Source organism: Dendropsophus ebraccatus, chromosome 4 (assembly GCF_027789765.1).
Source record: "Dendropsophus ebraccatus isolate aDenEbr1 chromosome 4, aDenEbr1.pat, whole genome shotgun sequence".
Lineage (NCBI taxonomy): Eukaryota > Metazoa > Chordata > Amphibia > Anura > Hylidae > Dendropsophus > Dendropsophus ebraccatus.
In genome coordinates, this window is record NC_091457.1 from 137,734,214 (window position 1) to 137,746,288 (window position 12,075).

Below are 12,075 nucleotides of genomic sequence, written 5' to 3' on the forward strand. Positions count from 1 at the left end.
TTGCCATTTCACTATCCCATTTCTGCTATTTATACCCCCCTCCTCCTCTCTGTTATATTATATCTACAAATAACAAACAAATTGAAATGCAGAAAAAAATAAAAAAAACAAAGAAACTAAAAATATGTGTTACAGCTCCTTAGGGAAAAGTGCGAGACAGTAAAATCAGAAGAGAGGGAATTGTGTGTTATACCATCACATACCTACTCCTGATCCATTGACTTCAATGCACTACAAGTATTTGGTCCGTTTCTATGTGTATACTGTTTTACTGTGGCATTCAAATGTGCGAGTGGTCCATGTATACCACAGATAGAGTGTGAATTACATGTGAACAAACCCTTAAATGGTTATAAGCTACAGCTAGTGACCGGCTGAACTCCACAGTAGTCGATTGCTATCTTCTCCATCCTCTTCTGTCCACAATCACATTGAGTAACTGAGTTTCTTGCTGTAAGATAGCTCTTACCAGAGAAAAGTCACCCGCACAATTACATCGAGAGATGGTTTGGAACTATAGGCAAGGAAGCTGACGTTACATTTGAGTAACAACTGACCAACATGTGTAATTTCTTATCACTGGTTAACAAGTGGTTTGGTAAGCAAGGTAGTACATTGTGCCACTCGTCACCATTATATCGTATCTAACCACTCTTTTAGTCGTAGTGCAGTAACAAGAGTTGAAAAACCTCTAAAAATTTCAGCTGTTAGGCTCTGCCGCGCAATTCCGCCGTATCTGCTCAGTGTAAACTGGGCCTTAAGGTATGTGGCCTCACTGTTGAAGATGTAAGAGCCCTATTACATGGGTTGCTTAACGTGTGAATTATCGTTATATCGTTGAACAATAAAACAGTAATCATTTTGTGTATATGCAGGGAACAATCAAACAACTGACATCATTTGTTTGGTGCTGCCCCTATTACACAGGGTAATCTCCCCGGAGCAAGCGAGCGCTGACCTGTCAGGTCAGTGCTCGCTTGCTCCTCGTTCCTTGCTTACTACTGGCACTATTACACAGTAGCAGATTACAATAGGTCCATTTTGGGCGATAGCCCGGGGCCCTGAGCTCCTGAGGGGCACATGGCCCCCCCAAACAGACTTATGTTCAGTCATGATTTTCATAAAAATCTTAGCTTTTTACCGCAATTTTGCACAAATCAGGGCAAAACTGCAGCCAGGAGACAATGCAGTAACATTAGAGAATATGTTTCTGTTCGCAGGGGCAAGGGTGTCCCTAGATTGATAGATCACATCCGTACGGTTCACGCCGGCGACACTAAGCTGTTACGCTTCATTGGCTTAGAGAGGGTTAATTTTCCAGCCACAGGCGAAGATAGACTTAAGCTCCTGTTAAAAAGATAAACTCTCTGGATTATGAAGCTAGATGCTACTGGGCCTTGCGGCCTTTCTATTGTGATGTTATTTTTACCATCATCTGCATTGTAAGTTTATTGTTCTGTTTTGCAACTTTATTGTTTCACTTGTACTTATGCACCTCCACCTCACGTACACGCTGTTCCTAGCCCGACGAAGCGCCGTAGCAGGCGCGAAACATTGTTGCTCCTGTGAACACACCTGCGTTTCCATCTCCCCTCTCCCCGCCGCACTTGGTTCTGATGTACCCGAAATAAACCACCAGCATCTGTGAAGTCGGTGAGTGCGAGATTCTCTGTCTCATTGTTTTCTATTGTTTACTTGGCTTTCTCGTCTCTGCACCGCGACTTGTGTGGATTGGATACATCTGGGATAGTGGCGTTCTCCCGTCCTCTGCATACACGTACCGAAGTGTGCTTTACCGGTTGGTGCCGGTCGACTTTTTCTCTACCCTACCCAACATTAGAGAATATATTGAAGGACTTTATCATGTGACAATGATGTCACCACAGGTCCTTTACAGGCTGCATTATGGAGGAATAAGACTTAAGTTAGTGCCGCCATAGTTACAGTGGGTTGGGGGGCCCAAGCTTAGTGAACAGCCCGGGGCCCATAGTAAAGTTAATCCGCCCCTGCTATTACACATGCCGACAGCAGTCAGGTAAGTGTGGGGGGTCTGGCATAGGAAGCTGTGGGGGGCTCCCTGAACAGTCTCTAGATTGTCCAGGGAGCCCATAAGAGATAGTTGCTGCCACTCCTGTTGCACGGAGCGACTGAAGCAGATCGTTGCTATCTACATTGTTGCTCTTTCAACGTGTTCAAAGACAACGAACAGCCGACACCATGCATGTCGACTGATGGTTGTTCTTCTATTACACGTAGCGATTATCGGCTGTAACTGTCGATATTGGCCGGATATGGCCAATAATCGCTTCATGTATTAGGGTCTTAAAATCATTATTAGTCGTTCTCTTATCATTTGCTGTAATTCCACATTCTTTCACTGTAATTCCGCTTTCGTTCACTAATCGGTCACTAACCGTTATGTTCCTTAATTTCCTGGGATCGGATGAAGTAAATGATTGTAGTAACGATTATAACTAACGATTACCGTTCTGCCATAGGTACGAGTGGTGTAAAGTGCAACTGGATCAGATTCCACTTTTCATTCCTCACAGACTCTTTGGAAAATGAAAGGTGGAATCTGGTTTCTAGGGGCAACTGAGCCTGTTTCACTTTACACCATGTTTGATAAATCTCCTCCAATAGTTTTTTTTTCGTCTTTAGACTATGTTCACACTGGGTATGTTTCCGGCCGTAGTGCGAACCGCGAATATACGCATGTAGTTTTGAGGTTGATGCGTTCGCTTGAAAGTATACGATATACGCCCGCACAATGCACACTACATGGGCTTACGGCCGGATTGTATACGGCGCCATGAAAAATGAACAAGACCATTGTTTGAGGACGGAAATGTTGAAACTCACGGCCGTGGATTTCCATGCGGTCCCGTACAAAGTACTTATTTCAGCCAAATTGAACTTGATTTTTCGATCCAAAAGGTTCGGTGTGGTTTACGGGGCTGGGCGAAGATTTCCAAGTAAATGACCTGCCTCAGATCGCTTCGAAACAAGCTAGGAAGCATAAATATACTACGGGCGTGTGTTCGCGGTTCGTACGCATCCGGCCGCATGTCTATTTTTCCCACGCCCATAGTTTCAGCTGCACATGTACGGCGGCGTACGAAATGCGGCCGTACTCATACGCAGTGTGAACATAGCCTTATATTTGTGTTTTTTCTTGGCAATAATAAAATTAATCTGTATCATTTTTTAAAAATGTTTGAAGGTGTTACTTATAGTATACAGCTTTTTTTTCTTCTTTTTTTCGTGGTGAGAGGATTTAAGTATACTTTACTGCATGGGCACTCATAGCTGGTGGTGCCTATTCTACAAATTTTTTTTTATTCTTTTTTTAAATTTTATTATCAAAATTAACAGATTATCAACTTATTTCATCATCATTTCCGCTTATTCCACTATTGGTTTACGTTACACCATTGTAGGAGAACAAAATAGATTGCCACAGACAGGACTTACTAGAGAAAAGCACAAGGCCGTAAATCAGACCCGCACAACTAGACAGCTGAGCCAGAACCTCAGCCATGTGCCTGTCCTCCAATAATATCATATTTACTGACTTCTTAGTGATTTACATGTACCTTTGTCCATGGTATGCTCTAGCACACAATCAGACCTGTATCAGCTCGTGCACTGTCCATCCCCCGCTAGAGATGAGAGAATTTCAAGCATGCTAACCCTATCCCAACCTGAGCGTGCAGCATTTGATTACCAGTGGTTGTATCCATGTTTTCCAGGTAACCTTAGGGCTACATCCAATTTCTGCAGCCCCAATAATCAAATACTGCACATTCGGATTCAGACAGACCTAAGCATGCTTGAGAATTGCTCATCTACATCCGCTTCCACATATCTAGCTCTAGCTGGCATGGATTTAATTCAAATACCAGAAGATAAAGACTCAAAACACCAGGGAGAGCCAATACGGCTATATTTTTGAAAGAATAGAAGACTGATCCCACGGAGATAATTTCGGCATCAGGGGCTTTCCTGAATCTGTTACTGTATTTAAGCTGTACTGTATTCAAACCCTTGCTTGAAACTACTCTAGCAGCTCTCTACCCACTACCCTGCCCACTATCTACTGTGAGGTAGGGACTTATGGGAGGGTGCAAACGGCGGGACATACGGCGGAGCATGCAGGCGGCAGGACATACGGCGGAACGTGTGATGGTAGGATAGTGGGGCTGTCTTATTTTAGGAGTATGGCCTATTTTCAGGGAAACACGGTAACTTATTGTGATTTCTGTCCAAAACCTTAAGGTAATTACCGTAATCAATTCCCCCTTTTTATTCTACACAATTGATGGTCCCAGGACAGACTTTTCATCCCTCGCATTTAATAACTAGGTGGGTGTTTACTCCCACTCGACTTTACTCCCACAACCGCTTTGTGATACAGCCACATAGTCAGATTCTCCCACTCTATCAGTGGTTTTATGTTTAACATACTGAGTTTTTTCTCTCACCTTCCCACACGTGGTTATGTCCTTGAGCCGCGCTATAAAAAACAATATAGCTGCATCACAATATACACTCCAAGGCTTTAATTCACCTAGAAAGTGCTGTAAGGCTTTCCATTTCTTCCACCCATCACATACAGTCATCTCGCTGTTGCAGAAAACGACCTTATGAACATTTTCATTGTCAAAAAATCTTCACTAATACTTCCTGGCTAATAACATTGAAATAAATACTGTACTGGTCTCTAGAAAGGGAATATTTTACATTGATAACTGGTACTTAAGGAGTCTGTGTCCATTATCTTCTATAACACACTAAGGCTATATTTACACTGAGCAAATGTTCTTTCTTTGAACAGATAAGATCTCCCCCATCACCATGAAGACACTTTGGGGGAGATTTATTAAACATGGTGTAAAGTGAAACTGTCTCAGTTGCCCCTAGCAACCAATCAGATTTCACCTTTCATTTTCCAAAGAGTCTGTGAGGAATGAAAAGTGGAATCTGATTGGTTGCTAGGGGCAACTGGGCCAGTTTCACTTTACACCAAGTTTGATAAATCTCCCCCTATAATCCTATATTTTGACCAGATGCATAGCTTACTCTTTGCTAAATACCCTTTACTAAATTCATAGCTACTGTAGCTATGAATTAGCTACTATCTGGACTCTCCCAAGCCTTCCCTCATCTAAGGTTATGAGATGTGTTTAAGGGGTAGTGCGGCACTAAGAAATTATTCACAAAATAACACACATTACAAAGTTATACAACTTTGTAATGTATGTTATGTATGTGAATGGCCCCCTTCCCCGTGTTCCCCGCCCCCCTCCCGTGGACCCGGAAGTGTAGTGCATTATACATACCTGATTCGTGTCGACCGCCGTCTTCTGACAGTGATGTAATCTTCGGGAGGCCTGCCGTCCCTCATGCCGACCCCCTCTGCCGCGTCATAACTGTGCTCAGCCGCGATTGGCTGAGCACAGTTATGCTCAGCCAATCGCGGCTGAGCACAGTTATGATGCGGCAGAGGGGGGCTGGCATTAGGGACGGCAGGAGCGGGTCAGAAGACGGCGGACGGGGGTCGACACGAATCAGGTATGTATAATGCACTACACTTCCGGGTCCACGGGCGGGGATCAGGAAACACTGGGAAGGTGGCAATTCACATACATAACATACATTACAAAGTTGTATTTTGTGAATAATTTCTTAGCGCCGCACTACCCCTTTAACAATAATTAGTAAACTTATAGGGGTACTTCAGAGAAAATTTTTTTTTTCAAATCAACTGGTGTCAGAAAGTTATACAAATTTGTAAATAACTTCTATTAAAAAATCTCAAGTCTTCCAGTACTTATTCGCTGCCATATGTTCTGCTGTATTCTTTCCACTCTGAAACATATTTTTTTCCGGAGTACCCCTTTAAGTTTACAAAGTATTGTTAACCTAGTATCTGATAACCTTTTGTGCTAAATAGAAAACTTCTATATACTGATTTTCCTTGTTCCCTCACTGACTAGGCTATGTGCACACGCTGTATGAGACCGGCCATTCCCCGAATCATCTTGACCGGTACTTAAGTACCGGCCATGGAGCTCTGATGCGGGCGCATCAGCATGCGCCCGCATCAGAGCTTACCATAGCGCACAGTGAAGCGAGCAGCCGGAGCCGCTCGCTTCACTGTGTGAACTGACAGGGCTTTCTGCGGTCAGTTTTTTCCGGCGCCGCATAGGATCGGCCGGAGCGTATACGACTGGCCGGAGCGTATATGATGTGTGTACGCTCCGGCCGGGATCCCATTACAAATTAGGCTATGTTACACACCGCAAAACTACGGCCGTAGTTCTGCGGCGAGAACTAAGGCCGTAGTTTTACGTAGTGTGAACATAGCCCTAATGTGGAACACTTTTAGACAGGATCAGGGTTGGACTGTGCAATTATCTACTTAGCCAATCAGTTGTTGAGACAGGACAATGCAGGGATCACTGATTGGTAAATTACATGTGCCAACCCTGATGCCAAACTTGCTACAAAGCAGTACGGCATGTTTGAATGAGTGTATTGTAAGGCAATGAACTCAGTTTCTTGTTTGGTAACACTGCTCCTTAACAACTATATATAATTCTGTAATAAAAACTTTTCCTGAAGAAATATTTGAAGAAACCAAACTAATATTATTATATAAGTGTAAAAGGAATATAAATATCCCAACTCTTCAATTTATACTTCCCTCCTTCTAATGCTTATCAATGGAGGAAGCCGGCTGGGGGTGGGCCGCATCGGTGTTAGCAGGACAGGTGCCCCACCCACAGTGCTCATTAAAGCTTACCGGGCAGAGTATTTCAGAATAACCAGCACAGGAACAGCACTGAGGATGAAGGTAACAGACATACCTTTTATCCTTACCGCCCTGTGCACACTAGTGAGCTATCAACAAGTTAAATTTGTCTAATCTGCTGTTCCCTTTATTTACTATCCTACTACTGAATCTCTATTACCTGTATAGTGATGTCTTTATTACTGTATCTGTTATATCTTTCATATTGTCATTGTATATCTTGTGCCATTAACAACTGTGTTATGAATTTGACTAACAGGTTGACATTAATCCTCTAATCTCAAAGAAAGGAAAAGCCTTCAGCCATGGTTCTCTAAGGGTTTCCTCCACAGAGGGTTTGTTCCTTTCTTGAGTGCTGTTGAGGATTTGCCATATTGGACAAAATTCATATCTAGTGCCCAGCTATCTAGTTTTAAGTTATATTCACATCCTTTGATTTTAATAAAGGTGTTTAATTTTGACACCCAAAAGAATTCTTTACTTTTTATTTGTTTATTTTGGTTGGCGTTAAAAAAAAAAAAGCCAGGATCCATCCCAAATCCAAAAGTTATCTTCACAGGGCACCTAGACAGGGGTTTTCATAATGAAATAACACTTTAATTCTTCAATCCATCACAAAATCTAAACTTGGCCTAAAATATATGATAGGCAAAAATAAACCTGTTCAGTCCAAAGCTTCAATTTCAGCTACATCCCAAGGCTGGGTTCACACACAGTATATTTCAGGCAGTATTTGGTCCTCAAGTCAGGTCCTCATAGCAACCAAAACCAGGAGTAGATTGAAAACACAGAAAGGCTCTGTCCACACAATGGTGAAATTGAGTGGATGGCCGTCATATAACGGTAAATAACTTCCATTATTTCAATATAACAGCCGTTGTTTTAAAATAACAGCAAAAATTTGCCATTAAATGACGGCCATCCACTCAATTACAACATTATGTGAACATAGCCTTTCTGTGTTTTCAATCCACTCCTGGTTTTGGTTGCTATACAGCCTCACAAATACAGCCTCAAATATACAAAGTGTGAACCCAGCCCAAAACTGTATGCTTCCCTGTGAGAGCCCGCTTTCATTTCCTTATATTACTGCTGCCGACAGCATCTTTCAGAACCTTCTTTAGAGCCAACAGATGCTATTACAAAAGGTATCTAAAGTACAAATTTCAGTAGAATGCGAGATGCATTGAGATATTTATTGAAAAAGGAGGAAGTGTCTGGTCCTATTTGCTATAAAAACATTCCGCATTTTTTATGCGTCCCAAGTGACATGTAACTATTCAGAGAACAATGGCGAGGACAATACTGATCAACAGTGAGCAACAATTCTACCAGAGGAGGCAGTTCTAATATGAATTTACTACTTCTACCTGGCGAGTAAACCTAAAACATAATATAAAATGCTGTTTATAACAGCCTGTTTTTTTTTTTAATTTATGGCCTAGCTGTCATAAAAAAAAAATAGTACAGGAATCGTTTTTTTTTCCGGTCATTTCTGGAATCTCAGAATATTAAAAAGCTAGATGGAATGCACGGAATACAGGGAACAACAAAGCAAGGACATTATGTTGTAGATGTTGCATTGTTAGGAATCAAAAGAAAATCACAGAGGAGGAAGCCAGGGGGATCACACACACATGTTAGTATAGAAACATGTGTAGAAGATCACCCAAGGGACCAATTATATATATATGGTAAAGAGCTTTGAGCTGCCCTATTAAGAGATGGCATTCCATTTAGGAAAACATTTTGGGCAACTGAAGCATCCTCTACTTTTCACCACAGAGGAAGCCGCAATGTACAACAGCAACACACATAAGTACCACCTTCCTTCTTTAGATAATAGGGTCCTTTAATTTGTTATATATATATATATATAACACTTGGGGGTTCTTTGCTATCTTTTTTTTTTTTTGTTGCTGCACGATACATTATCTGTGACCACCTTATTATAGATCTGCAGTGCTATAAGGTTACATTATTTTAGTAAGCCCTTCAATATATATTTTTGCTTATTTTAATTAATCATTGGTGGTTGTACACGTTTCCAATAATGTGTTGCTGTTTTCACTACATTTACTTCTCTCTGCTAATATACATATTGGGTAGGTAAGCTACAGGAAGACTGGAGATTGAGGAGAATATGAATGTAGGATCAGACTACACAACTGTTTGTTTGTAGTCTGTTACCATGGAGATAAAAAGCTCTGTTTGCTTCTTGTCTGTAAAGTTTGATAAGTGTAATTTTATCTTTTTTACCCATCAGAAGCTTAGGACCTGATAGTCCTGATTTTAAATGACAATCTTACAAATCCACCCAGAAAAGAAGCAAGATTTGTATAACATGACTATTTTTGGGTGCTCCCAGCCACTCCAAGGGGGGTCTCTTGGACAAGGCTTAAATGTTCTATTTTTGGCTTATAGAAATGTTAGCAAGTGTGTCGTACCAGAATAATTTGAGCAATCAATGTATTCCTGAAAAAATTCTTTTAATGCTATGGCTCCATGGATAGTAGTAAAGCAGCAGAGTTAAAGGGCATTCACAAGTTGTGACAAATTTTCCGTGCATGGACCATAATCATGGAAAGTGCAAGTGGAGGAGGAAAAATACCAAAAAGTCCTTTTGGGGACCAGCGCTGTTCCGGAGAATTCACAGCCACGATGCAGATGTAGGAAAAGTGGAGTTTATTGCAAAAGCACAGGTATTACGCGTTTCAGAAGACACAGCTTCCTTCATCAGAAAAAGTGCATACAGATAAGAGACAAACAATGCGGTTTATAAAGGGTACATAGTATCAAAAAAACAGTCAGAAAAGGCGCCAGGACTGCCCACATAGGTTGCTGGGCGGCGCTATCAGAGACATGTAAACAACCACATGATTCAGACTAGGATCGATGTTGGTTTGATAGCTTGTATCTATCAAAAGGGGTATATAGTGTGCAGAGCGTACGTGGTTCTGTTAGGGGGAATGCCGATCGCTGCAAGCGATCGCTGCGGTTGCCGGCAGAGAAAAGAAAAGTGTTATGTAGCTCAGGCCGCCGGAGCCAGACCCGGTCACGTGGGGACGCGCGGGCCAATCGGATTGGAGGTGTGGTGCCGCTGGGCCAATGGGAGAGCGGCAGTGACACAGGAGTAGCCGGCAGCAGGAGTGATAATGGGTGACTCGGAGCGCCGGAGCTGGACCCGATCACGTGGGGACGTGCGGGCCAATCGGAGTGGAGGTGTGGCGCTGTTGGGCCAATGAGCGAGCGGCAAACTCACTGGAGGTATTTGGTCAGGACTCGCATACAGCTGTCATACTGTGCGGTGTAGGATGAAGACTTGAGTCGTTCCTTATGTGTTACGGTAAGGGAATCGCTCGATTGACATATTACGTTGGGGGAGAAGGAGTTTGGGACATGGCTGACAGATATTATAAGAAAGACTGTGTGCACATAGTGACAATCCTAATATAACTAGGTGTGTAAGTAAGTAAATAGATGCGCAGATAGGAAAATGTATGGGATAACTGATTTTACAGGAAACATATAAAGTGAATGATGTATATGGGTATATATGTATATATTTTTTTATTATGTTCATTTTTTTATTATGTTCATCCGAATCTATCATTATTACTATTGTCCTTCATTTTTCTCTGTTCCTCACTGACATGCTTGCCCATTAATGTCTCTATATAGTTTACTCTATACATAAACTATATGTATTTTAATATGTATTTTAATTTGTATGTGATTTTACCCATATACATCATTCACTTTATATGTTTCCTGTAAAATCAGTTATCCCATACATTTTCCTATCTGCGCATCTATTTACTTACTTACACACCTAGTTATATTAGGATTGTCACTATGTGCACACAGTCTTTCTTATAATATCTGTCAGCCATGTCCCAAACTCCTTCTCCCCCAACGTAATATGTCAATCGAGCGATTCCCTTACCGTAACACATAAGGAACGACTCAAGTCTTCATCCTACACCGCACAGTATGACAGCTGTATGCGAGTCCTGACCAAATACCTCCAGTGAGTTTGCCGCTCGCTCATTGGCCCAACAGCGCCACACCTCCACTCCGATTGGCCCGCACGTCCCCACGTGATCGGGTCCAGCTCCGGCGCTCCGAGTCACCCATTATCACTCCTGCTGCCGGCTACTCCTGTGTCACTGCCGCTCTCCCATTGGCCCAGCGGCACCACACCTCCAATCCGATTGGCCCGCGCGTCCCCACGTGACCGGGTCTGGCTCCGGCGGCCTGAGCTACATAACACTTTTCTTTTCTCTGCCGGCAACCGCAGCGATCGCTTGCAGCGATCGGCATTCCCCCTAACAGAACCACGTACGCTCTGCACACTATATACCCCTTTTGATAGATACAAGCTATCAAACCAACATCGATCCTAGTCTGAATCATGTGGTTGTTTACATGTCTCTGATAGCGCCGCCCAGCAACCTATGTGGGCAGTCCTGGCGCCTTTTCTGACTGTTTTTTTGATACTATGTACCCTTTATAAACCGCATTGTTTGTCTCTTATCTGTATGCACTTTTTCTGATGAAGGAAGCTGTGTCTTCTGAAACGCGTAATACCTGTGCTTTTGCAATAAACTCCACTTTTCCTACATCTGCATCGTGGCTGTGAATTCTCCGGAACAGCGCTGGTCCCCAAAAGGACTTTTTGGTATTTTTCCTCCTCCACTTGCATTCTTCCCACGGGCCCCATTTTCTTTGGGAGTATCCCGGTGAACCTATCCTAGGACTAGCTTGCAGCTCCGGCAAAGAATACAGTATCACCGTCCAAAAAACCATCGAATACCCCACACAAGGGGTGATATGCACAAAGCCCAAGGGGCGAAAAGGTGAGCCTTTAATCACTATCCTTCGCCCACGACACCACTCCTTACGGTATCACACGAGGCGCTGCCTCTTGCCTCTTTTTTTCCTCCTTCTCTCTAGCTTTCCTGGAAACCATCATTGGCTGTCCAGAAAGACGTTGACCGTCCGTGAGGCTCTGGCGACTCGTTTACATACCATCATGGATTTAAAGGAACAAAGACTAGCACAAAGAAGAACTCTTTTCAACAAGCTGGTACCATCCACCATCACCAACAACTTCCAGGAAATGGACTCCAAACCAGCACAAACCAGTAAAGATGATGACAACATAAACCTCCAAATAACTAAGATGAAGGACCTGTTTCACCAGCTCGAAAAACTGAGTAAGTCCGAAATTCACCACCAACTTGACAGTTCTTTTC

At 42.7% G+C, this 12,075-nt stretch overlaps 2 protein-coding genes across 5 annotated transcripts in view; one reads left to right on the top strand and one right to left on the bottom strand.

Annotated features, from left to right (window-relative positions):
• Positions 1–12,075, bottom strand: part of CYTH4 (cytohesin 4) — a 50,493-nt gene that overhangs the window by 31,093 nt on the left and 7,325 nt on the right. Inside the window, exon 1 of one of the 4 annotated variants that reach the window (XM_069967146.1) lies at positions 5,343–5,408. The exons of 1 other annotated variant lie outside the window; for it this stretch is intronic. The gene's annotated coding sequence lies outside the window, so the exon portion shown is untranslated. Of the gene's footprint in view, positions 1–4,484; positions 4,572–4,809; positions 4,828–5,342; positions 5,409–12,075 lie in introns of those variants that run through there. 2 more of the 4 variants (XM_069967149.1, XM_069967148.1) reach the window with 2 other exon arrangements.
• LOC138788829 (ras-related C3 botulinum toxin substrate 1-like) overlaps positions 1,911–12,075 on the top strand; it is a 55,384-nt gene continuing 45,219 nt past the window's right edge. Inside the window, exon 1 of the mRNA XM_069967152.1 lies at positions 1,911–2,035. Coding sequence (XP_069823253.1) covers positions 2,019–2,035 — 17 coding nt within the window. The 5' untranslated portion in view covers positions 1,911–2,018. The remainder of the gene's footprint in view (positions 2,036–12,075) is intronic.